The sequence below is a fragment of the Aotus nancymaae genome, unplaced genomic scaffold, assembly GCF_030222135.1.
Source record: "Aotus nancymaae isolate 86718 unplaced genomic scaffold, 86718_ANA_hifiasm-v0.15.2.pri h1tg000032l_0, whole genome shotgun sequence".
Classification (NCBI taxonomy): domain Eukaryota; kingdom Metazoa; phylum Chordata; class Mammalia; order Primates; family Aotidae; genus Aotus; species Aotus nancymaae.
In genome coordinates, this window is record NW_026988445.1 from 20,458,737 (window position 1) to 20,486,200 (window position 27,464).

The following is a 27,464-nucleotide window of genomic DNA, read 5'->3' on the forward strand; positions in this document are numbered from 1 at the left end:
GAATGCGGAGGTCTCCACATTTCGTATATACCATCCGTAAAAAATTATACAACTCGACACATGATTAGGAGATAATAGCACTTTTATTAGCAACTCAGCAGGAAAAGAAAAAGCAGCTCCTGGTTATTTCTGTTTCCTCTGCTTCTTAGTGCATCTACTTTTCTTCTGTCCTTTCTTCTTCTTTTTAATGAGAACAGCTTTCTCTCCAATAAATAAGCTTTTAGAATGTCCTTCTGCATTTTTAGAAGTAAAATTAAGTCCCTGCTTAGGTTTACTGACATTCTTCAATCGTGGATTTGAATTTTGTTGTTTTAATTTTTCTTTATTAACAGAACGCATGACTCTGAGTTTTCTTCCCATTAGTTCAGAATTATTTAATTTCAGAGCAAGATGAACAGCATCTGTATTCTGCAAATAAAAAGAAAACACAATACATTAATTTCTACCAGAAACCCATCTGCAAAGAAACCAGTGAAGTGTGACTGTAACTGATGAGAACAACATTCAAGTTTGCACAGATAATCCCCATCCAATCCCAGGTGTATCAGCTGCCATGCTTCAAGTCTCCCACCACGCTCCTCACTAGTGTTTCCCCACGAAGCACTCAAGCTGCCTTGTGAAATGTTCAGCTAAGTCACAATGCTATAAGCTTCATTTTTTCATTGTAAAATGAGGTTCTACACTAGATTAATCACATACAATATTTTAAACCAATAAACCTCCTTCTCACAGCTATCTTTCTGTCAAACCCCACTGCATTAGGTGACCAGAGGGCAGGGAACTCTTCATTACAGTACCTGAGATGTTGGACTAGATACCCTCTAGGGTTCCATTTAGATCCAAAATTCTGTTATACTTCTATTCTTTTTTTTTTTTTCCGGAGAATATTCCAAGTAATATACTTCTATTCTAATATAGAGCCATTAATGCTTACAACCCTGAATATCCATAAGATGTTTGTTAAAGGGCTTTAGAAGCTTATCAAGTAATAGAAGACAGGGAGCAGAGAATCAGTAAGATAACTACAAGATAGTAACAATGGCAACAAAAGCTGTGACAATCTTTCTAAAAAAGCTACCAGGCAATTCTCACCATTTCTCAAGTTTTCAAAATGGTAACACATCTTAATCTAGTAATATCCTACTGGGGATCGATCTTAAAGAAGTAATCTACAATTCAAGCAAACTTTGGGGAGAAAAACATAACCAGGCCAAGCAGGGTGGCTCACACCTATAATCCTAGCACTTTGGGAGGCCAAGGTGCATAGATTGCTTGCGCTCACTCGGAGTTCAAGACCAGCCTGAGAAACACGGTGAAATCCTGTCTCTACAAAAAAATACAAAAATTAGCCAGGCATGGTGGCACACACCTGTAGTCCTAGCTACTCGGGAAACTGAGATGGGAGGATCGCTAGAGCCTGGGAGGCAGAGGCTGCAGTGAGCTGAGATCGTGCCATAGCACTCCAGCCTCGGCAACAGAGTGAGACTGTTTCAAAAACAAAAAAACATGTAACTACTGCAATTTCATTATTACAGGGAAAAACAGAGAATTCTATCATAGTCCAACATGAGAGAAATGACAGTATAGATTCTGTTACATCACTCAATGGAACATGCTTACGTAATAGAAAATAACATAAAATAGGATGTAAACACAATTTTATATTCACAGAGAAGTTCAACTATAAAAATGGCAGCACAAGGAAAAACTGAAAGGAAGTGTACTAATGGGTTATTACTGAGGGAAGAAAAATTTATGACATCCCAAAGTATGTACAGTCAGGTCCCCAAATCCAGGAGTTCAGTATCAGATAATTCAACCAATCGCAAATGGAAAATACTTGAAAACAAATAATATGACAATTAAAAAATATTTATTTTGTATATATATAACAATATCTATTTGTGTAAATATGCCATTTTATATAAGGGACTTGAGCTTCTGCAGATATATACATTGTTTGCTATATGACACGGATCCTAGAACCAATATGCCGTGGATACCAGGGGATGACAACAGGTTCTTTCTTGTTTGTTTTGAGATAGGGTCTCACTCTGGCACTTTGGCTGGAGTGCAGTGGTACAATCTTAAGCAATCGTCCAGCCTCAGCCTCCTGAGTAGATAGGACCACAGGTGTCGGCCACCGTGACCATTTATTTATTTATTTATTTATTATTTATTTACTGACAGGGTCTCACTCTGCCATGCAGGTTGGATGGCTCACTGCAGCCTTGACCTCCCAAGGCTCAGGTGATCCTCCTGCCTCAGCCCTGCAAGGAACTGGTACTACAGGCATGCATCACCATGCCCGGCTGATTTTTGTATTTTTTTTTTTTGTAGAGGCGGGATTTCGCCACATTGCCCAGGCTAGTCCTGAACTCCTGGACTCAAGTGGTCTAACTGCCTTAGCCTTCCAAAGTGCTGGGATTACAGGCGTAAGCCACTGACCCAGCCTTACTTATATATTTTATTGTAGAGATGGTGTCTACCTATGTTGCTCACGCTGTTCTTAAAGTCCCCGCCTTAATCAATCGTCTTGTTTCAGCGCCCCCAAAGTGCTGGGATTACAGTCATGAGTCAACATGCTCGACCTATATATTTACTACTTAATATTGTCAGGCATGAAACACTGGTTAAAAATTAATGAACTAGGGAGCCACGGTGGCTCAGGCCAGTTGTCCTGGTGCATAAGGAGGTGAGGTCAGGCGTTCAAGGCCAGCATGGGCAATGTATAAACCTCTCATCCATTAAAAAAAAAATTAATGAACTAAATATTACTAATTTTGTACAAAGAATAAAACTTTCTTATACCTGAATGTCAATTATTTACTCTGTTGTAGAGAAGGTGGACGAGATTTAATGATTTAGTCCTTCTAATATCCAATATCTGAAACATTCAACTAGTATAAAGAAAGAACTAGGACATCTTTTGGATAGGTGCAGTTATAGCAATATATTATGGCAGGTTATAAATTCAGTTTTCTTGTTTTCATTTTGTTTTGAGAAGAAGTCTTGCTCTGTGGCCCAGGCTGGAGTGCAGTGGTGCGATCTCAGCTCACTGCAACCTCCACTCCTAGGTTCAAGTGATTCTCCTGACTCAGCCTCCTGAGCAGCTGGGATTACAGGCACCTGCCACCACACCTGAATAACTTTTGTATCTTTAGTAGAGACGAGGTTTTACCATGTGGGCCAGGCTGCTCTCGAACTCCTGAGCTCAAGAGATCCACCTGTCTCAGCCTCCCAAGGTGCTGGGATTACAGGCGTTGAGTCACTGCGCCCAGCCCAGTTTTCTTAAGATGGAATTTGAGAATGGAAGTGAAAGTTATGTCTTGATGACACACAGCAGTGTCAATGCCTCCAGGGCACTTCAAAGGACAGTGACAATAATCTCCCATACCTCAAAGAGCACATAGCCAAACCCTTTGCCAATGCCTGTAACTTGGTCTCTCACAATCCTCACAGCCATGATACTTCCACAGTCCAGGAAGTGCTTCTCAACGGCAGATGCTTCAACTTCTGAAAACAAATTCAACCAAAATGGAAGTTAAGACTTGGAAGCTCCTCAGAAAAATGGAGATGTTTAATAATACAGCTAGTTCAGCATGGTCCCATGAAAATAAGTCATTACACTGCATACTTTTTAGTCCATGTGCTGCCACGGCAAGCACACTGCATGCTTTAAAATTAGTCTTACATCAAAACATTACGTTACTACTCAGTTCTTATTTCCTTGTTATTTATTTAGTAATATTAACGGTACTTTGTTTAAATAAACTTACTGTAAGGGAGATTCCCTACAAAAACCGATCTCTTGTCTCTCTGAAACACAAAGACAGTTAATAAAAATCACTCATTAGACCAGAAAATGGAAGTCATCAAAATCTTCCCTGTCCCTCCTTCCCCCTATATCTGACAGGTCACCCCTTCTAATTTAACCACACAACTGTTCTTTGATTCTATTTCTTTTGCCTTCCCTGCTGGACTGTGTGTGGGTACCAGAGGAGGGAGTGGCTTTTTGTTCACAGCTGGCACTGACACACGGTAGTGCTTGGGAAGAGCTTGCTATATTGGAGGCATGCAAACTTTTTGTAAAGGGCCAGACAGCAAATATTATAGGCTTTGCAGGCCATGTAGAATCTGTTAAAACTACTCAACTCTGCCATTATACCTTGAGAACAGCCCATAGATAATACACAAACAAATAGGTGTGGCTGTGTGTCAAAAGAAAACTTTATTAACAAAAAAAAGGCAGCAGGTGGGCTTGGCTCTCAAGCACAGTTTGTTGACCCTGTACTAGGTCTCCAAGTCAAGCCAGGGCTTTCATCCAGGTCGCTGTCATTTCCCCACTAAGTTGCTTTGATATCGACAGAAATGTACTCTTATGTTTCTGTGGGTGAACAATTATAACTGCCCTTCATTCATTTCTAGGCACCTCTACCAAATCCAAATCTGGTCATGTCACTCTGAGTTTAGAAGCGAGGTAGACGAGGTCTTCATGATTTGGCCTCTATTTGTCCAAGAGCAACTCTTACACATTCCACCCACCTAATAACCATATCAAGCTCTTGCCATCCTCTGAGCAAATTAGTTTCTTTCCTTGCCATTTATACTGTTTATTTCTGCCCAGACATAGCCCTCAACCTTTACAACATTTTTGGTCTACATAAGCCTACTCTTCTTTTTCTTTTTTTCCCCCCACTTCTCCACAGGTTAAGTTCTATCTCCTCATCTTTCAAGACTATTATGACATTTACTCCCCTGGAAACCTTCCTTGTCCCTTCTTGCTGGCACATCCCCAAGTCAAGCAACCCAACCCTGAGCTGACAAATCATCCTGCTCATTAACAACAGTACTTATACCACAGTGACACGACCCATCGCTCTGACGCTTTGTACTGTATACTGTCAGCGCCTGGGAAGTTGAGACTCTGTCTTAGAACTGTATCTCTGACAGAGTATGTATTAAAAACTGTCTAATGAATCATTGAACTTTCGAGACCTCGGTCTACAAACTAAAGTGTTAGACCAGATGATGTCTAATGTACCTTTTGACCTAATTATAATTATTTGAGCTAATGGTGGGGCAGGGGACATACTTCAAATGGAAGAGGACTATGTTTTCATGTCTTTTTAAGAAACGGTCTCCCTCTGTTTGCCAGGCTGGAATGCAGTGGCACCATCACAGCTCACTGCAGCCTCAAACTCCCAGGCTCAGGTGATCCTCCAACCTCAGCCTTATGAGTAGCTGGGACTATTGGCGTGCACCACACATTTGCCTAATTTTTTTTTTTTGTAAAGGTGGTGTCTTGCTACATTGCCCAGGCTGTTCTTGAACTCCTGGCTCCAGTGATCCTCCCACCTTGGCCTCCCAAAATGTTAGGATCATAGGTATGAGCCACTGTGCCCAGCTAGGACTATGTTTTTGAAGCTAATGTTGACCTCAGTCCTTGTGCCTCTCTTGCCATCAACTCTAGCCACAGAGGACTAGGCTGTTTCCTTCTGAGCTTCCCTCACACTGCTGATTCCAGCCCCTTTGAGGAAAAGCCTAGAAGGAAAGATTTCTCTCTACAAAGCAATCATTCTTTAAACAAATCAAGTACTACTTACAGATGAGGTCTCAGATGCGAGATCAACTCTAATACGAAATCCATCTGCAATTTGGGCTCCATTTCTATATTATAAATACAAAGGGAAAATGGTTGTTAAAAATGAGCACTCAATTACTAAAACATCTATGCTAAAGTGAAACCAAAGAATAAAAAAAGTACTCAGGCCAGGACTGGTGGCTCACACCTGTAATTCCAGCACTTTGGGAGCCCAAAGCAGGCAGATCATGAGGTCATGAGTTCGAGACCAGCCTGACCAATATGGTGAAACCCGATCTCTACTAAAAACACAAAATTTAGCCAGTCATGGTGGTACATGCCTGTAATCCCAGCTACTTGGGAGGCTGAGGCAGGAGAATCGCTTGAACCTGGGAGGTGGAGGTTGCAGTGAGCCAAGATCACACCACTGCACTCCAGCCTGGGCAACAGAGCAAGTCTCCATCTCAAAAAAAAAAAAAAACACCCTCATACATTCATACATACTTATAGGACAACTATTCTGTTCAAACCTCAGGGATAAAACTACCTTTTCAATGCTTGTGTGGCAGCATTCTCATCCTTAAACACAACATAGGCATTAATATTTTTCTGATCAGGATGAATTTTACGTCTACACCAAAAAAAAAAAAAAAGAAAAGAAAAAGAGAGAGAGACAAGGTAAAGTTTGTTAGCCTCAAAGTTACTAGAAAAAATCCAGCTTCTTTTCAACTCTTAACACACATGACAAGAATTCCTGGGTGGAAATTTCATCTCTTTGAATAAATATTTAGTAATAACTCAAAAATAACACACAACTTATGAAGATATTGGTGGAGACACAACCCACACTTTCTTAGGAGTCATAACCATGAAAAAACAGATGGACCATGTATGTGAATCCCTGAGAACCTTACAAGGACTAAAAACATCTTAACTGCAGCTCCGTACATAACACACAAATAAACAGTTGTGAAAGACGTGAGTTTTCCTCTTTACTGTAAAATAAAACACCCATATAGAAGAGTGCACAAACCACGTATAGCTGAGCGAATTAACAACAGCTCAACATGCCTCACAGCCCACTCAGAAGCCTCTCTGTGGCCCTTTCCAGGTGCAGCTCTTCCTTCCCTCCAAAGACAACCACCATTCCCATTTTTATAGGAACTACTTCCCTGCATATCTTTGTGGTTTTATTAGCCAAGCGTCTTAGATATCATACTTTGGTCTTGTCTATTCTTTTGACTTAATATGTCTTTTGAATCTTGTTTAATTTACAGAATTTTCCCTGCATCTCTTTATCTCACTGTTTGGCCTGCAGAATTCTCCACAGCCTGGATTTTGCGAGTGCAAGCTTATCAGGTAGTTCAACATAAACCTTTGTCCCCTATATTTCTTGTAAACTGACAGCTGCATCCAAAGGTGGGATCAGACTCAGAGTTGACCCCTTTGTCAGGACTGTCAGTAGGTGTTGTGTTCTTTCAAGGGAGACATGTTATGACTGGTTTTTACTCTTTTGTGAATGACTGCAGCTGGTACTACTCAACGCCTAAACTCATTAATTCACTAGATTTGCAAAATGGTGATATAATTTGGATGTGATAAGTTAGCAAAAAGGACCTAGTAATGAACACGGATCTTCCCTGAAGACATCCACCTACTGTTATGAAGTAAGAAAAATGCTACTATACAACTGAGTACCATCAAGAAAGGCCCTGGAAAGCAGTGACTGACATGACGCATGGCGTTCCGTAAGGAAACACTACACTAGCACTTTTGTATTGATTAAACCAGCTGTGATTTATTGAATGCCTAACATATACCAGACACGCAGCTAGACATTTTATGTATTTCATTTAATCTCTCATCTCCAACATAAGTGTTTTTTCTGAGTTTATGAATCCGGAAGCTGAGACCGAAAGAGGTACATGACTGTGACGGCAAGTGGCTGGCCAAGGACTGAAACCGAGTCTAGCTGACTCCAGAGCCCTGCTCCTTCACACAGCACGCAGCTGCTGACAACATCCAAATCCAACACATCCTAGTGTATCCCCAGGAATACATGTTGGAGTTCCGCTTCCACCTAGAATGTAGGAAGCCAGAAAGTACATCACTCCTGCCCTTACCAGTAAGAAGAAACCACATAACCCACAGCATCATAACTTTTGTCACAGCCATCAGACAGCTGAAGTCTCAGGGAAACCCAGCAGCCTGGAAGCTAAGGACAGGCCCGCTCCCTCCAAGGGGAGACAGAGGAAGGACTGGCTCTACTGGCTCTATGGTGGCCAAGCACAGGGGCAAAATGCTGGGCACCAGACAAGCAGGAAAGATGCAAACCATGATCTCACTAAAACCCCAGAGCTGGGCCTGAAACAGAAGCCCTGGAGGTCGCTGACGCAGGAGTGTGCACCCAACCCTAGGATCTGCCCCATTGGCCTCCACTCAGTGGGAAAGACTGAGATCGCAGCCATGGGTGCTGCAGGCCTGGAGAAGGGAATGGACAAAGTGTGGAAAAGGCACAAAGCCCCACCTGGATTCTCCCGATTGAGGAGAAGGCTAAGCTGCTAGGGGAAGAATGGCAAACCCTGTCACTACAGGGCACAGAGAAGACCCCTACAGCCGGAGGAAGGGAGGAGTCCAGCTACTGGGGGAGAGGTGGGAAACATCCTCTCAACAATTCCCACCAAAGGTACAAGGCATTTGGCACAGCTTGGCTGCCCCAGGAAAGAGGCACTGATCAGGTGCACTCCTGAGACACAAAAACACTAAAACAGGACAGCAGAGACCCTGCTGCACCCACTCCCACCAGACTATCAAGCCAACTGACAAACAGCACCCTCTCCCCTCCTTTTTTTTTGAGATGGAATTTCACTCTTGTAGCCCAGGCTGGAGTGCAGTGGCATGATCTCAGCTCACTACAGCCTCCACCTCCCAGGTCCAAGCGATTCGCCTGCCTCAGCCTCCCGAGTAGCTGGGACTACAGGTGTGTGCCACCACACCCGGCTAATTTTTGTATTTTTAGTAGAGACAGGTTTTTACCACATTGGCCAGGCTGGTCTGGAAGTCCTTACCACCTTGGCCTCCCAAAGTGCTGGGATTACAGGTGTGAGCTGCCTGGCCAACAACAGCACTCTGTAAATGAGATCTTCAAGAAAACTTAAACCTTTCAATCTTTAAGACACACCTCTGGCCATGCCCGGTGGTTCACACCTGTAATCCCAGCACTTTGGGAGGCCAAGGTGGTAAGGACTTCCAGACCAGCCTGGCCAATGTGGTAAAAACCTGTCTCTACTAAAAATACAAAAATTAGCCGGGCATGGAGCCAGGCGCTTATAGTCCCAGCAACCGGGGAGGCTGAGGCAGAAGAATTGCTTGAACCCAGGAGGCAGAGGTTGCAGTGAACTGAATTGCGCCACTGCACTCCAGCCTGATGACAGAGCAAGGCATCTCAAAAAAAAAAGGACAAGACTAAGACGTCTCTAAAAAAGCCACAAATGGGAGCAAAGTATCTCAAACACACAGAGCAGGAAAAAGTATTATATCTATAATATATAAAGAACTCCTTACAATTGTATAAAAATAATTTAAAAGTCACTAAAAAAATGGGCAAAATTTTTGTACCAACATTTCACCAAAGAATAGACACAAATAGTAAGCACATAAGATGCTTAACATCTTTAGTCACTGTGGCTGACAAACTTCTAGAATGGCTAAAATTAAATGACAATGCCAAGTGCTGGTGAGGAACTGACATTCTTATCTATAGTTGATAGAAATGTAAAATGGTACAAGCACTTTGGAAAACATTTTGCAGCTTCCTAGGAAGTGAAAATATACCATAAAATCCGGGAATCCAACCAGGCAGCTTCTCAAGAGAAATGATCTGCACCCAAGTATTTTTAGCATTTTTACGCATAGTAGCCAAAGGCTGAAATAACCTGAATGTTCTAAAACTAGTGAATGAGGCTGGGCGTGGTGGCTCATGCCTGTAATCCCAGAACTTTGGCAGGCCAAGACAGGCAGATTCAGGAGTTCGAGACCAACCTGGCCAACATGGCAAAACCCCATCTCTACTAAAAATACAAAGTAATTAGCCAGGCATGGTGGTGTGTGTCTGTAATCCCAATTAATCAGGAGGCTGAGTCAAGAGACTCACTTCAAGTGGAGATAAGATAACAAAATAAAATAAAATGGTGAATGGATAAACAAATGGTACTGCCATACAATGGATTATGAGTGCAATACAATCGAATAAATTACCAATGCATTGCAATAATAAGAACAAATCTCAGAAGGGCACAGTGGCTCAAGCCTGTAATTCCAACACTTTGGGAGGCAAAGGCAGGAGAGCTGCTTGAGCTCAGGAGTTCCGGACCAGCTTGGCAACAATAGGGACACCTTGGCTCTACTAAAAACTTTAAAAATCAGCCTGGCATGGTGGTGAGCACCTGTAGTCCCAGCTATTTAGGAGAACTGCTTGAGCCCGGGTGAACAACGCTGCTGTGAGCCATGATTGTGCCACTAAACTCCAGCCTGGGCAACAGCACATGACCCTGTACCCCCCTACCCTCACCAATCCACCCCCAAAAAAAAACAAACCTCAAAATCACTATGCTGAGCAAGTTAGACAAGAGTACATCCTGTATGATGACTCCACTTACATAAAATTCTGGAAAAGGCAAACTAGCCCATAGAGACAGAAAGCAAGTGAGTGGCTGCCTGAGGACAGAGGTAGGGGGACATATTGCAAAGGGTCAGGAAGAAACTTGAGGTGATAATGTTCAGTATCTGGGCTATGGCAGTGATTTCAAGATTGCCTACATATGTCAAAATCATAATTAAATTGGACATGTCAAATATGTGCAGTTTACTAGAGGTAGCTTTAACAAAGTTAAAAAAAAGTTTTTAAAAATTTTGGCTATAAGAAAAAGAAAACAAGTTTTACATGGCAAAATTTCCCATAAGCCAAATCAAAATGCTAACAAGTTGGGGTGTGGTGGTATGCACCTATAGTCCCAGCTACTCCGGAGACTGAGGCAGAAAGATTACTTGAGCCCAGGAATTCCAGGTTATAGTGGGCTGTGATTGAGTCACTGCACTTCTGCTGGAGAACAAAGTAAGACTTTATCTCTCAAAAATAAAATAAAAAGCAAATGACAAATAGAGAAAAAATATTCATAACTCATGTCACAAAAGGCTGATTTTGTTAACATTCCACAGATCAGTATGACTAACAACTCAAACAAAAGAAAGCACAGCCAGGCGAGGTGGCTCACGCCTGTAATCCTAACACTTTGGGAGGCCAAGGTGGGCAGATTACAAGGTGAGGAGTTCGAGATAAGCCTGGCCAAAATGGTGAAACCCCATCTCTACTAAAAATACAAAAATTAGCTGGGCGAGGTGGCGCTTGCCTGTAGTTCCAGCTACTCAGGAGGCTGAGGCAAAAGAATCGCTTGAACCTGGGAAGTGGAGTTGCAGTGAGCCGAGATCGTGCCACTGCACTCCAGCCTGGTGACAGAGCAAGACTCCATCTCAAGGAAAGAAAAAAAGAAAAGAAATACCACACTTACCTATCAGGTTTCCAATAATCAAAAAGCTGAAAAACATACTTTTAATTTTCTTTTTGAGATAGGGTCTCACTCTGTCATCCAGGCTGGAGTGTAGTGGTGCAATCATGGCTCACTGCAGCCTCCACTCTCCAGGCTCAAGTGATCCTCCCACCTCAGTCCCCAGAGTAGCTGGACTACAGGTGTGCACCACCTTCCCCAGCTAATTTTTGCATTTCTTTTTTTTTTTTTGAGATGAAGTTTTGCTCTTGTCGCCCAGGCTGGAGTGCAATGGCACGATCTTGGCTCACTACAACCTCTGTCTCCTGGGTTCAAGCAATTCCCCTGCCTCAGCCTCCAGAGTAGCTGGGATTACAGAAGCCCACCACCATAGCTGGCTAATTTTTGTATTTTTAGTAGAGATAGGGTTTCACCATGTTGGCTAGGCTGGTCTTGAACTCCTGAACTCCTGACCTCAGGTGATCCACCCATCTGGTGCTCCCAAAGTGCTGGGATTACAGGTGTGAGCCACCTTGCCCATCCTAATTGTTGTATTTCTTTATAGAGAGGGGGTCTCCTCATGTTGCCCAGGCTGATCTCAAACTCTTAGGCTCAAGCAATCTACCTACCTCAGCATCCCAAAGTGCTGGGATTACAGGCACAAGCCACCTTCCCTGGCCAAAATACTGTTTTTGTAAAGTAAAAAACTTTACTGTTGGTAAAAATGTGGAAATATAAATAGGCTGCAAACTCTATGAGACAGCAGTCAAAATTATGAATGCAAATACCCTTCTGACTGAGCAATGCCACTGCTGAAGTTTATCCTACAGATAAGTTTAGCTTATGTGCAAAATTACCTAAGTACCAGGTCACTCATTTACTCCAACATTATTTATTTGGTCTGTTTGAGAGACAGGATCTTGCTCTGCTGCTCATGCTACAGTGCAGTGGTTCACTGCAGCCTCAAATTCCTGGGCTCAAGTCATCATCCCACATCAGCCTCCCAAGTAGCTGGGACTACAGACACGTGCCACCATGCCCAGCTAAAGTATTACAACACGTGTTTTTTTTTTTTTTTTTTTTTTAAAGACAGGGTCTCACTCTATCACCAAGGCTGGAGTACAGTGGCACAATCACAGCTCCTCCACCTCCTGGGCTCAGGTGTTCCTTCATCTGATTCCCAAGTAGCTGGGACTACAGTGCATGCCATCATGCCCAGCTAATTTTTTGTAGAGATGGGGTTTTGCCATCTTGCCTAGGCTGGTCCTGGGCTCAAGTCATCTGGTATTATTTGTAATGGCCATGAGACTGGGAAAAAACTTTATGTCCATCAATGTGAGATTTGATAAAATAAATTAAGGCACACCTTAGAGAATACTCTAAGAAAAAGAGCATTTTTAAAAATGCTCTAAAATTAATCACTTTCACACCAATACAAACAGATCTCCAAGTTGTACCAAGTAGAAAAAGGGAAGGTGTGGAGTAGTGTATATGTTGAATATCATTGAGTTAAAAAGTTTTATATGAGAATAAGAAAACGTATGCATATCAGTTTGTAAATGCATAACATGTCTCTAGAAGCTTACTCAAGAAACTAAAAACATCTGCCTAGAGTAGGGAATTGGCTGACTAGAGAAAAGGTGTATAATTAAGTTTTATTTATTTATTTATTTTGAGGCAGAGTCTCATTCTGTCACCCAGGCTGGAGTGCAGTGGCACGATCTTGGCTCACTGCAACCTTCGTCTCCTAGATTTAAGCGATTCTCTTGCCTCAGCCTCCCAAGTAGCTGGGAATACAGGCATGTGCCACCATGCCCCACTACTTTTTCTGTTTTTAGTAGGGACAGTGTTTTGCCATGTTGGTCAGGCTGGTCTGGAACTCCTGACCTCAAGTGATCTGCCCACCTCAGCTTCCCAAAGTGCTGGGATAACAGTTGTGATCCACCACACAAGGCCATAATTAAATTTTAACTTAAAAACAACAAAAAAGCAGTGGCTCACACCTGTAATCCCACTACTTTAGAAGACTAAGGCAGGAGGATTTCTTGAAGTCAGGAGTTCAGGACTAGCCTGAGAAACACAGTGAGACTCTGTCTCTACAATAAAATAAAATAAAATACATTAGCCAGGTATAGTTCCAGCTACTTGGGATGCTGAGATGGGAGCATCACTTGAGCCCAAAAGTTTAAGGCTTCAGTGAGCTAAGATCTTGACACTACACTCCAGCCTGGGTGACAGAGCATAATCTTGTATGTTAAAAAATAAACCGAACAAAAAAAAAGAGATAGGGCTGGAGGGGAAGCTGATGATATGGTATGCAAATTCCAATTTTCTGACACATCCCACCAAAGTTCCTCAATAGTACTTGTACATACACCTGTCGGAACCTCTGTTTCTGTTCAAATTTAGGCTCCTGGGTTTCAACTTCATACAGAAATAAAAAGTTTGTATGACTCAGAAAGAAGGGTTATATCTTATTAAGGTTTCTATCCTCCACAGCACTGAACAATACCTGGTATCTAGGAGGACCTGCATCTTTGGTTACCTCGGCAAACACTGTGAGAATCAGTATGTATTTATTAAGTCTTAACCATACACCTGGCACTGTGACAGGTAAGAGGAAAACCCGGTGAAGACCTGGTCGGCCAAATAACTCTAAAATAAGAATGAAAATTGACACGAAGTCACCAATATGTCCAAAGGGACTGTTGCAATACAAAAGTTTGATAGAACAGGATTCCCAGAAATGTTTCTAAAGCGTATTATGTTTTATCTAATATAAAGAAATCTCTGCTTATAAACTTCATCATTTCATGTACCATTAAGAGAAAAAACACCCAAGATGTGAGACTAACAGGAAACCCACATAAAACTGAAGCTAACAGCTTTGCGCAGTGGCAGTATTGTAGCCAATGAGGTTTATCCAAGGCACGATTATTGCTAATTGAAAACTTTTCCCAATACCCCAATGTGACGACCTGCAATACAGTCAGCACTGGCAATTTTTGACAGTCTCAACGGAGACTGATTTAAAAAAAAAACAAAACTGAAGCTAAATAAAAAATAAGTCTTCCATATGGAAGGGTGAACAAGGAGACTTATATGTTTCATTCTTGACACTGAATGAGGAACAAAAACATCCCCTGAGCATTGGAAACAAGCCACTACCAGTATGGTCCAAAACCCTCAGAGAACAAGTGGTTACAGGCTGGCAGTACACCCAGGCGACAACACAAGCAAACATGAATTATCTCTGGAAAAACACAGAAATATAGCATTTGTAATCTGTATAAGAAAATTTAGGCATGAAGCTTTACATTCTTTTCCAAACACTAAAAACATTCTTGAAATTTCTCATGGCTCATTTTCTAGTAATACTTTCTACAACTCTATAATTTACATTATGGATTGAAGAAAAACGTGACAAATTTAAAGGCTCTTAAATACAGAAAGAAAACAGTTAAGCATGCTCTATTATCCAAATATATTAATAAAATCTATTAAATTGTTAAGAACTGGTCTCACTTTATAGCCAAAAAGGAAGAGAGTTTAAGGTGACTTCCTTCCTCTAATTATAGACTTACTTTATTGCTGCCAGCTTTTTGGATAGAGTTCCCTCTGCTGGAATCTTTTAAGAGAAAAAAAAAATATTAAAGACAATATTTAAAATATTACTTCAAATTAATATTTTAACTGAAGTCTAGATATCCAACTCCAGTATACTGTGATCAAAGACATTCTAGGGAAATAAATAAAAAATAATCATCCTAATGTTATATAAAATGAAGCTCGTGGCTTAGGATAAGCTTTTCCAACGACAGCATCATATGCAGATTTAACAAAAACCAAGACAAAAGTTAAGATGTGGGCTCTTAAACTGTGTCAGATGACTCAAACAGGGAGGACGCCAGGAAGAGACACTGACCGTGAAACACACATGAAAAATTTAAGGAAAAATAACTTTATAAATTAACATTTTATCGTGTATTCTGATACAATTTTATTTTATTTATTTATTTATTTATTTATTTTGAGATGGAGTCTCACTCTGGTACCCAGGCAGAGTGAGGTGGAGTGATCTCAGCTCACTGCAACCTCCGCCTCCCAGGTTCAAATGATTCTCCCGCCTCAGCCTCCCGAGTAGCTGGGATTACAGGCGTGCACCACCATGCCCAGCTAATTTTTGTATTTTTAGTAGAGACAGGATTTCACCATGTTGGTCAGACTGCTCTTGAACTCCTGACCTCGTGATCTAACCTCCTCAGCCTCCGAAAGTGCTGGGATTACAGGCGTGAGCCACCGTGCCTGGCTCAAATACAATTTTTGGTATGTCTAACTAAACTGACGAATAACATAAGACAACATAAAAGATACCAACCCTGCAAGTTCACAATCTAGGAGCATCTCGAATGCAAATGCCATTTAGGGCAGTTATTATAAATCTTTTCTGGAAAACTTATTTTCTTTCTCAGTAACCTGATAGTTTACATAGTAAAACTAAGAAATTTTAGCTATTTCTTCTGTTTGCAGTTTGTCTTGCTCAAATTGCTAACATATTCAAACTCTCAAATCTCAAAAAAACAAAAACAGTACAAGACATAGAAATGTCCAAATGAGGCTGGGCACAGTGGCTCACGCCTGTAATCCCAGCACTTTGGGAGGCCAAGGTGGGTGGATCACGAGGCCAGGAGTTCAAGACCAGCCTGAACAAGATGGTAGAACAAGATGGTGAAACTCCATCTGTAGTAAAAACACAAAAATTAGCTGGGTAGAGTGGCAGGTGCCTGTAATCCCAGCTATTTGGGAAGCTGAGGCAGGAGAATCGCTTGAACCCGGGAGATGAAGGTTGAAATAAGCCGAGATCGTGCCACGCACTCCAGCCTAGGCGACAGAGTGAGATTCTATCTCAAAAAAGAAACAAATGTCCAAATGAGTAATCAACATGTGAATGAATAATCAACATGTAAATGACATCATCAAAACACATTTAGTGGGTGCCTTCTACACAGGGTCTACATCCTGTTATTTGTTTGCTTTTGTATCTTTTTGTTTGTTGGTTTTTGAGACAGAGCCTCACTTTGTCACCCAGGCTGTAGTGGCATAATCTCAGCTCGCTGCAACCTTTGCCTCCCAGATTCAAGCGATTCTACCACCTCAGCCTCCCGAGTATCTGGGATTACAGGTGCCCGCCCCAATGCCCAGCTAGTTTTTGTATTTTTAGTAGAAACAGCGTTTTGCCATGTTGGCCAGGCAGGCCTCAAACTTCTGAACTCAAGTGATTTGCCTTGGCCTCCCAAAGTGCTGCGTTACAGGCATGAGCCACTGCACCTGGCCTACATCCTGTCATTGAAGATATTAATGAGTAAGTATAACACAAGGCAATAAAGTAAAAGAATAATATAAAGGGGAAAATATCATTTAATGATATAAAGTATCAGAAAAGCCTTTAAGAAGGGACATTTTAGATGCATACTGAAAATAGTACTTTCATAGGCAAAAATGGTACCTTAAGGATGGATTCCATGCAAAACAAACGGACTGGCAAAGGGACAAAGGTGAGAAAACCCATGTGTGGAGGAACACAGGATGGGCGGGGCCACACTGGAGAACTGTCAGGCTAAGAATTAAGATGTATTTCACTGACAGTGAGAATAATTAACACAATGCACAGGTGCTGGTAACCCAAGAAGAAGTAAGACAGAGTATCTGTAATCACAGCTTACAGTCTGGTGGAGGAGGCAAACAGCAATTTCAGTAGAGTGTACTACGTACATTAATGAAGGATGGGTGCTACAGAGCACATAGCCGGGACACACTGATAGCCTAGAGACTGGGAGAACCAGGGCAAGCTCCCCAAAGGGGAGAAGGCAATAGCAGGCCCAGTGAGGTATGTGTGGGAGAACCTGGGGGGCTGTGTGTGGAGGGGGTGACATTAATGCAGGGCGGGGGAAGGGGCAAGGGTTCTGGGAAGAAGAGCTTCAGAAAGATTGAGTTGATAGTGTTTTGTTGGACAAATTAGAGGAAGACTGAAGGTAGGAACTATAATAGGCTTCCGTGACTATTCTGACAGGATGTAATGAGAACTTAGGTAGGACAAGGAAAACAGAAAGAAATGACTCATATTAGGATGAAATCACAGTTGAAAAACAGGCAGAGATGGCAAACACCAGCATGAGTGTGCCAATGAAGAGTCAAAGGCAACCACAAAACCTGCAGCCTGGGTGCCACTAAATACTATACAAAAATCAGTAGGCAGCATAGGGTTGGGGTGAGAATAGATGGAGGTAAGCAGACATACTGAAATCATGGTGCTGGCAAGACACCCAGGATAATGCGTCACCCAAAGGTCTGATACGGGGAAACAGAACTTAGAAGAGCAGGCAAAAAGACGTGTGATAGAAGTGGGAAATTAACATCCTAACAGAAATTACTGGAACTGTCAAAACTTTGGGTACTGTCCACTTGTATGGAAGTGGGCAGTTTTGCCTTCTCTAACATTTGGCAATGCCTGAAGATATTTTCATTGTTCAACTGATGTGAAGGGGGTGCTACTAGCATCTAGTGGGTAAAGACCATGGATGTTACTAAACATCCTATAATACACAGGGCAGCCTCCAACAACAAAGAATTATCCAGCCCAAAATGTCAACTGTATGGAGGTTGAGAAATTCGATTCTAGAGAATCACACGAGAAGGAGCAACTAGAAACATGGAATAGGCCAGGCACGGTGGCTCACACCTGTAATCCCAGCACTTTGGAAGCCTGAGGCAGGCAAATCACCTGAGGTCGGGAGTTTGAGACCAGCCTCGATAACATGGTGAAACCCTGTCTCGACTAAAAATACAAAAATTAGCTGGGCGTTGATAGTGCACGCCTGTAATCCCAGCTACTTGGGAGGCTGATGCATGAGAACTGCTTAAAGCCAGGAGGCAAAGGGTACAGGGAGCTCCACTGTACTCCAGCCTAGGCAACAGACAGAGCGAGACTCTGTCTTAAAAAATAATAATAATAAACATTTCCTATATTCCAACATACATTAATTATGTAATAGTGTCCAAAAATATAGGCTATGGGATGTCAACTATGCCTATGCAGTTAAAAAAAAAATGAATGGGAAAATGAAGGATAAATTATACTTATTTCCTGCTCCAAAGAATGTGGCTATAAGTGGTCCAGAGTGCTGAGCTGGTAAAATCCAACTGACTTCTATAAAGTTTTAACATTAAATTGACTTAAATACTTTGTCTGTGCTCGGAGAACAAGGACTGTTTGCAGCAATCATACCCATCTCCCATGCTAAATGCATATTATGGGACACAGGATGAGAATGCCTAGGATTCCAGCAATGCTAATCAGTATTAACTTTTTAGCCTATTCTGTTGACACAGCACATAAGTCACCCATCCACCCTCCAAAATACATTGCAGGCTTTCAAAGCGAAAGTATCATTTTATTAGCTAAATTCACTACCTTTATCATTTACTAGATAAATTAGATAAATTCACTATATTATTTAACAAAGTTCAAGAGTCAGCAATAGGTAATTAGAGCAACTCTACCTATTGATTCAAAAGATTAATGTGAAAAAAGAAAACACAATTCAAGCTCGTATTAGTATCCATTGGATGTATAATGCTTTGCTTTCAATCTTTTATAACCTTTATCACATGTAAATTAAGGATAGACGTGTAACCTCCATCTCACTAACAGCAAAAAGTTAATCTGATTTAAATGCAACAAATTTTAATATTATGTAATTTTAAGGGGGAATAAAACATACCAGAGAACGAAATCGTACAGATTCTATTTGTCCATACTCTTTAAAAAACGACTTCAGCTTCTAAAATTAAAAAAAAATACATACATGTTAGCTCGCCCTCAGAACATCAAGTAAGTGCTACAAAAAGGAATAAGTAAAACTGTCTGATAATCTTTACTGCTGGTTTTGTTTTGTTTTGTTCCGAGATGGAGTCTTGCTCTTTCACCCAGGTTGGAGTGCAGTGGCTCAATCTGGGCTTACTGCAACCTCTGCCCCACTGGTTCAAGCGATTCTCCTGCATCAGTCTCCCAAGTACCTGGGATTAGAGGCACGCACAATCATGCCCGGCTAATTTTTGTGCTTTTAGTAGAGATGGGGTTTCGCCATGTTGGCCAGTCTGGTCTTGAACTCCAGACCTCAGGTGATCCACCTGCCTCAACCTCCCAAAGTGCTACAATTACAGGCACGAGCCACAGCACCTGGCCTACTTTTTAAAGAACATTTCAGGAAAAGCAGGTGACTATTCAGCTGGATGAACAAAAAACTTTTACTGAAACTTGTGAGACTCCGTCTCAAAAACAAAAACAAAAAAATACAATTCAAGCTCATATTAGTATCCATTAGATGTATAATGCTTTGCTTTCAATCTTTTATAACCTTTATCACATGTAAATTAAGGGTAGACTTATAACTTCCATAGATTCTCTCATACTTTCACATTGGTTTAAACCAGGAAGAAACTTGAATACATTTTTTTTTTTTTTTGAGATGGAGTTTCGCTCTTGTTACCCAGGCTGGAGTGCAATGGCGCCATCTCGGCTCACCGCAACCTCCGCCTCCTGGGTTCAAGCAATTCTCCTGCCTCAGCCTCCCGAGTAGCTGGGACTACAAGCGCGTGCCACCATGCCCAGCTAATTTTTTGTATTTTTAGTAGAGACGGGGTTTCACCATGTTGACCAGGATGGTCTCGATCTCTTGACCTCGTGATCCACCCACCTCGGCCTCCCAAAGTGCTGGGATTATAGGCATGAGCTACCGCGCCCGGCCCAATTTTTTTTTTTTTTGAGATGGAATCTCACTCACTCTGTCAACTAGGCTGGAGTGCAGTGGCACGATCTTGGCTCCTGTAACCTCCCCTTCCCGGGTTCAAGTGATTCTCCTGCCTCAGCCTCCAAAATAGCTGGGATTACAGGCATGTGTCACCATACCCAGCTAATGTTTTGAACTTTTAGTAGAGAATGGGTTTCACCATGTTGGCCAGGCAGGTCTCGAACTCCCAGTCTCAAGGGATCCACCCGCCTTGGCCTTCCAGAGTGCTGGGATTACAGGCATTAGCCACCATGCCTGGCCTCAAACAGAAGTTTTCTACTGTTTTTAATGAAGTAGAATTTAACTTGTCCTTCAAAATATGAGCAGGATGCTGAGCCAAGGATTGCAACAGTTACTAACATGAACAAGCAGAAGCCAAGCAGGTTTTGCTTCAGTGATCCTCACACCATGGAAGAAACTCAGGGTATCTTCATTCTTTAAACAACACATATTTACTATGCACAAGGCACCAATTCAGGTGTCAGAGATAGAGTGATGAAAAAAGATCGGGCCCAATGGCTCATGCCTGAAGTCCCAGCACCATGGGAGGCTGAGGAGGACAGATTGCTTGAGCCCAGGAGTTTGAGACCAGCGTAGGCGACATAGCAAGTACTCTGTCTCCACAAAAAAAAAAAATACAAAAATTAAAAAAACAAAACAAAACAAAAATTAGCTAGGCATGGTGGTCTGCACCTGGAGTCCCAGCTACTCGGGAGGCTGAGGCAGCAAGATCACTTGAGTCCAGGAGTTTGAGGCTGCAGTGAGCAATGATCATGCCACTATACTCCAGCCTATGTGACAGTGAGAACCTGTCTTGAAAAAGAAAAGAAAAAAGAAAAATATCTTTAAACATATGGAGCTTATGTTACATGGAGTGGCATATAACAGGAGATAAGGCTGAAAAGAAAAAACCAGGCAGGCGGTCACTGCAATATTCAAATATAATCTACAAAAGCCTGAATTAGGTAGGGCAGAGACTACAGGAATGGAAAGGAGGGGGTGGATATTGGAATCCATTTATATTAGCATGATTTCTGTAATTATTTACAGTGAAGTTATATCCATGACTTATTATTGAATGTTTATTCAACAAAGGAAGAATTAACAAAGTTGTTATTATCTTCTAACTTTTACAATATACAAACTCACCTTCTTATCACATGTAACAGGCAAATTTCCGACAAACACAGTTCTCTCATTCTTTAATCTCTCTTCTTCTTGGTTGATCTGAATTTTCCTTCTTTGACTTACAACTGTGTCATCTACATCATCAAGTACTTTTCTATCTGCTACTTTAACACCAGAATGAGACTTTTTCCTTTTCTGCCCTTGTTTCTGGTGAATTTCTTCTTCTAAATCAGCACTCGTTAGAGCACTTTCCCTTTTTAAGGCAAAAAATAAAACAAAAGAAGCTGTAAGAGTCATGCAAGTTAGGTCTAGTATTTGACAAAGCACAGCTCTGATTAGAAATATTTGCCAATGTCTTCTGGATTTTCCTAATTTACCACTCACAAATATATCAAAATTTTTAGAGCAGCATTATCTAGATACTGACTGGTATTTTTAGAAAAAAAATTCAATCCACCCACCTCAGCCTCCAAAGTAGCTGGGACCACAGGCGCATGCTGCTATGCCTGGCTAATTTTATTTTATTTTTTTTGAGACGGCGTTTCACTCTGTCACCTAGGCTGCAGTGCAATGGCACAATCTCAGCTCACTGCAACCTCTGTCTCCTGGGTTCAAGTGATTCTCCTGCCTCAGTCTCCCAAGTAGCTGGGATTACAGGCGCCCACCACCATGCCTGGCTAATTTTTTTAGTTTTTAGTAGAGACGGGGTTTCACCATGTTGGCCAGGCTGATCTGGAACTCCTGACCTCAAGTGATCTGCCAACCTCAGCCTCCCGAAGTGCTGGGACTACAGGTGTGAGCCACCGCACCCAGCCTTTTATATTTTTTTGTAGAGACAGGGTTTTGCTATGTTGCCCAGGCTGGTCTTGAACTCCTGAGCTCAAGTCATTGGCCCACCTCAGCCTCCCAAAGTGCTAGGATTACAGGTGTGAGCCACTGCACCCAGCAAGAAAAAGTGAAGCTCAATTTTTGAACACATTAAAACTGCCAGGCAAGGGCAGCAGCAAGTTCATCTAAACAAAAGCTGATTCACTTAGAGCTCTTGGAGATTTAGTTTACACTCTATCAATGCCTAATTTCATTTTCTACTCTAGACCTTTAGGGAACCTATCGCACTTCCTGAGAGTCTAAAACGGTTAATATGCCAGCAGAATACTTACTTTGTACAAGCAATATGGGCGATAGGAAAAACCAACCAGATTCCCTACTTCTAACACTTCTGTAACATTTAAAGGACTCTTACCAAAAGTAAACTGTGAAATGGTAGGCAAAATATAAAGTATTGGTGGATACAGATAAGCAAGGTCTGAGCATCAATCAGAAAGAGAACTAAAGGATATTAAGGAGTGAGGGGAGAGAAGAGCAACTAAGAATCATAAAAATGACTCACTCATCAGCAAATACTTACCAGGTGCCTACTCAGTTCTAGGCTGAGGATACAAAGATAAAGAAACAATCAAAGGCCTCCAATAGTCCAGTGAAGAGACAGAGCCAGTTCACAATAAAATGGTAGCAGCTATAATACATGGTATGCAAACATAACATAAATAAGAAAAGCTTCTCAGAGCAGGAAATCAGTGTCTGGCACACAGTCCAATAAAAGCAGACTGTTATTACTCCTCCCCTGAGGACAGGGTCCATGTCTGGTGTTTTCCTCACTACAGTATATAAAGTACCTAGCAGGAGTGAAAGGAAATGAGACCATATGGTAAGGTGGGAACCAGGTCAGGAAGACCTTCAATATTACACAAAAGTGCTTAGATTTTATCCTACTGAAGACGAGGAAACACTGACGACTATGAGAGCACCTACAAAAGATCATTTGGGCAAAAGAGTGGAAGATAATTAGAAGGGGTATAAAGTTGGAGAAGAGAGACCAGTAAGGAGACGGTTACAACAGCGTGTATCTGAGAAGACAACAGACGGACCAGAGCAGGGAAGGAGGTGAAGAGGAAAAGACAGATTAAAGAGATAAATAAAAAACAGCATCATCAGGACTTGGCAACTGATTAGCTAAGCAAGGAAAGGAAAGAGGACAGGATGGCTGTCAGGCCACTAACTTAGGCAATGAGAAGGCTAGTGGTAGCGTTCATGCCAAGGAACAGGTCTGATGAGAATGATGAGCTCACCCTGGAGCATTCTCACCTGGAGGTACATATGGAATAAAGAGGTGCAAACACCAGTAGGCAAACAAACATACAAGTCTGGAGATCAGGAGAGTGATCAGGGTAGGCACAAGAGATACTGCCCACAACACAGGGTGACAAAGGGTCATGAGAATATGACCAAGAATAAGACCCCTTGAGGGAAATGCACATTTAAAGAGTAGTCACAGGAAAAGATACCACAGTAACACCAAGAAAGAATTGGCAAGAGGAGGATCAGAAGATACTTCTCTCAGAGAATCTAGTAGCTTCAACAAGAAAAGCAGCCACATGAAATGTAACAGAGGACTCATAAGACAAAAGGGGCGCTAATCATTAAATATGTCAGAGAGGTCAGGGTAACCTCAGTGAACACTGCTTCAGAGGCACAGTAAGGACAGAGAATAAAACGCAGACTGCAAGTGCATGGAAGGGCGAATAGATGAAAAAAAGGGAGAAATACGAGAACAGACTACTTTTTCTAAAAGCTAGCCTATGAAGGGAAGGACTGTGGGAACGGCAGCAAACAGACACTCAATTACATGGATTTTCTTGACAGTTGGGGAGGAATGTCCTTTTTAAAGATTAGAATCTTGAGGATGTCCATATAGTGGAAAGAGGGATAAGGGCCGGGCACAGTGGCTCATGCCTGTAATCCCAGCACTTTGGAAGGCTGAGGCGGGTGGATCACCTGAGGTCAGGAGTTTGAGACTAGCCTGGCCAACATGGTGAAACCCCATCTCTACTAAAAAAAAATACAAAAATTAGCTGAGCATAGTGGCAGATGCCTGTTATTCTAGCTACTCAGGAGGCTGAGGCAGGAGAATAGCTTGAACCTGAGAGGCGGAAGTTGCAGTGAGCTGAGATTGTACCATTGCACTCCAGCCTGGGTGACAAGAGCCAAACTCTGTCTCAAAAAAAAAAGAGGGATAAGGGAAAGATAAGAAAGTGGATGGATCTGATGGCACAATCCCTAAGGAGGCAGAAGCACAGGCACGTGGTACACAGTATCCAAGAGGTTGAGTTAATCTTGGACAAGAAGGAAGACATCTTTCTCTAACAGAGGGGAAGAAACAAGGCTATACAGATGCATTAAGCCTAAATAGGAGGACGAAAAGCAGTTCCCAATTGTTAATGATTAACCAGCTCCAGAACTGGTAAAAATGTCTTCAGTTGAAAGGAGAAAAGGGAAAAGCAAATAAGGGGCTTGAGGAGAGTGGTAAACAAGAGTGGAATGAAGACTGTTAACTAGGTACATGTGATGGGATCACTATTTGTAACTTGATTCAAATATACTGTTAAACAATGTTATGTCGGCCAGATATGGTGGGTCATGCCTGTAATCCTAGCACTTTGGGAGGCAGACGCAGGAGGATGGTTTGAGCCCAGGAGTTCAGGACCAGCCTGGGCAACACAGTAAGACCCTGTCTCTGTTGTTTGAAAAAAAAAATAAAAAATACTGGCTGGATCACTTGAGTCCAGGGGTTTTCGACCAGCCTGGGTGACATGGCAAAATCCCGTCTCTACAAAAAATACAAAAATTAGGGCTGGGCGCGGTGGCTCACGCCTATAATCACAGCACTTTGGGAGGCCGAGGCGGGTGGATCACGAGGTCAAGAGATCGAGATCATCCTGATCAACATGGTGAAACCCCGTCTCTACTAAAAAATACAAAAATTAGCTGGGCATGGTGGCACGCGCCTGTAGTCCCAGCTACTCAGAAGGCTGAGGCAGGAGAATTGCTTGAACCCAGGAGGCGGAGGTTGCGGTTAGCCGAGATTGTGCCATTGCACTCCAGCCTGGGTAACAAGAGTGAAACTCTGTCTCAAAAAAAAAAAAAAACAAAACAAAAATTAGCTGGTGGTGGTGGTGCATGCCTGTAGTCCAAGCTACTCAGGAGGCTGAGGCGGGAGGCTGGATTGAGCCTGGGAGGCAAAAGTTGCAGTGAGCCCCGATCACACCACTCCACTCCAGCCTGGGCGATAGAGCCAGACCTTGTCTCACAAAAAAAGAAAGAAAATGTTAATGGCGAAACTGGGTCTCTGAATAAGTTTCAGATCATCAAACTCTTCTGTCTCTGTTCTGGGATAAAACAAACAAACAAAAGAAACCAGACAATAGTAAAAAAAAAAAAATACATGTATTTTAAAAGGCAAACCAAACTCATCTTTTATACACATGCTGAAATATTTACAGATGAAATCTAAGTTTTCGTTTTGCTTCCAAATAATGGGAGGTGGCTGGGCGCCGTGGCTCATGCCTGTAATCCAAACACTTTGGGAGCTCGAGACGGGTGGATAGCTTGAGGTCAGGAGCTCCAGACCAGCCTGGCCAAGAAGGTGAAACCCCATCTCGACTAAAAATACAAAAATTAGCCGGGAGTGGTGGCCCGCGCCTGTAGTCCCAGTTACTCGGAGGCCAAGGCTTGAACCTGGAAAGTGGAGGTTGCAGTGAGCCGAGACGCCACTGCACTCCACTCCAGCCTGGGCATTGCAGCGAGACTTCATCTCAAAACAAACAAACAAAAACAAATAATGAGAAGGTATGTGAGTGGGGTAAAAATAAAAATGGCTGACCAAATACGAATAATTTTTTTTTTTTTTAAAGACGGGGTTTCACCATGTTGGTCAAGCTGGTCTTGAACTCTCAACCTCAGGTGATCCACCCGCCTTGGCCCCCAAAGTGCTTGGATTACAGGCGTGAGCCACCGCGCCCGGCCTCAAATATGAGTAATTGCTGACGCTGAGTACATGGGGTTCCTTAGCCTTTTCAACTCTTCTGTATGCACTAGATTGTCCATAAAAGTTTTGGAAGTAACAGAAATATGAAATGAGAAAACGAAGACGAATATTGCAGGTATAGGAATGTTGACTTCTTCACTATTTAGTTTAACATCAAGTAAGAGGATTTTACCAACCTGTTTGCCAACTTTTTTTCTGCATTAGTGTGTTTCTTCTTCGCTTTCACTTTTTTTGCAGGTTCCTGCAAAAGTGGTCTTTCAGTCGGGGAAGCACTTTCTTCCTCCTCATTCCGTTTCCTTTTTTTGGTGGTTTCCTTTTCAAAAGTTCGAAGTTGTATTTGAGACCCTATCCTTTTAGAATTCTGACCCTAAGACATAAAATAGTGGACTTTTAAAATGAGCATCTCTTCTCTCTCACCGGTATGTAAGAGTCATGAAAGGTTGCTTAAAATGAATCCTGTCTGCCCTCTTCAGAAATCACGCTTTACGCGGTAAGCAGCTAGTTTTATTTTTATTTATTTATTTATTTTTTTGAGACGGAGTTTCGCTCTTGTTACCCAGGCTGGAGTGCAATGGCGTGATCTCGGCTTACCGCAACCTCCACCTCCTGGGTTCAGGCAATTCTCCTGCCTCAGCCTCCTGAGTAGCTGGGATTACAGGCACGCGCCACCATGCCCAGCTAATTTTTTGTATTTTTAGTAGAGATGGGGGTTTCACCATGTTGACCAGGATGGTCTCGATCTCTTGACCTCGTGATCCACCCGCCTCAGCCTCCCAAAGTGCTGGGATTACAGGCGTGAGCCACCGCGCCCGGCAGCAGCTAGTTTTGTGAGTGGTTCTAAGGAGCCATTCGGAGAGAAAGCCCAGTGACTTACTTTAGGCACAGGCACGTACACAGGTTGAACCTGAGGCTCCAAAGAGCTGAAGACGGACGCCAGCCGACCGGTGCCACCTCTGGAAGGGCGCTCGCCGCAGAATAAGCTACTGGCGACCTGTCCAACCTGGTAGTCTTCCGGCGGACTCCCGCGAACGCAGACTTCAGGGTTCTCTCTAGAAACGGACGCCAGAATTCAGCCCCGCCCCGCCCCACCCCACGCTTCTCCAGCACGAGGGAACGTACAATAACCCTGCCCAGCTACTCGTGTCGCGCGCCACTCACCCCTGTTCGACACTTCTTTTTCTCTTCCGTTTGTTCTTCCCTTCCAAAGCCATTCTGACTTCGAAGCCTCCCAGATGGCAGCGGCGCGGGAGCTCGCACTTCCGGGTTTCGGGCACTTCCGCTTTGGGGCCACGCCCCCTCCTCTCCTTTCCTTCTGGGGACGCTAGGCGGTGGAGGGAGGTGCTCAGGCCGAGGGCCGGTTTGTCCCCTTCGTTTGGTGATCCTCGTCGTTTCAGAGAAACCTCATTTTGGGAGTGAAGGACGTCCTCCAGGAGTGGTTCAAGCCTGCAGTGTGAAAAATCAGCCAGGCTAGGAGC

General features: G+C 42.7%; 1 protein-coding gene and 1 non-coding gene across 5 annotated transcripts; one reads left to right on the forward strand and one right to left on the reverse strand.

Moving 5' to 3' along the window:
- Positions 1–64: 64 nt before the first annotated feature.
- Positions 65–27,257, reverse strand: RBM34 (RNA binding motif protein 34). Of its 4 annotated transcripts, none has more exons than XM_064383617.1 (11): positions 27,148–27,257; positions 26,864–27,038; positions 26,166–26,302; positions 21,126–21,357; positions 18,909–18,968; positions 14,712–14,755; positions 6,132–6,215; positions 5,607–5,670; positions 3,780–3,819; positions 3,398–3,513; positions 65–408 (listed from the first exon to the last, which is right to left on the reverse strand). In XM_064383617.1, the coding sequence occupies exons 1-11, from the start codon at positions 27,198–27,200 to the stop codon at positions 124–126; spliced, it is 1,290 nt and encodes a 429-aa protein (XP_064239687.1). In that variant the 5' UTR covers positions 27,201–27,257; the 3' UTR covers positions 65–123. The 4 variants fall into 4 exon arrangements, with proteins under 4 accessions (XP_064239687.1, XP_012315301.1, XP_012315303.1 ...); XM_012459878.3 differs by having other exon boundaries at positions 3,398–3,516; XM_012459880.3 differs by having other exon boundaries at positions 3,398–3,516; positions 26,166–26,356.
- On the forward strand, positions 14,011–14,151 carry LOC135277623 (U4 spliceosomal RNA). Its single transcript, XR_010345234.1, has one exon. It is a non-coding gene; the product is annotated as a U4 spliceosomal RNA (small nuclear RNA).
- Positions 27,258–27,464: the final 207 nt, after the last annotated feature.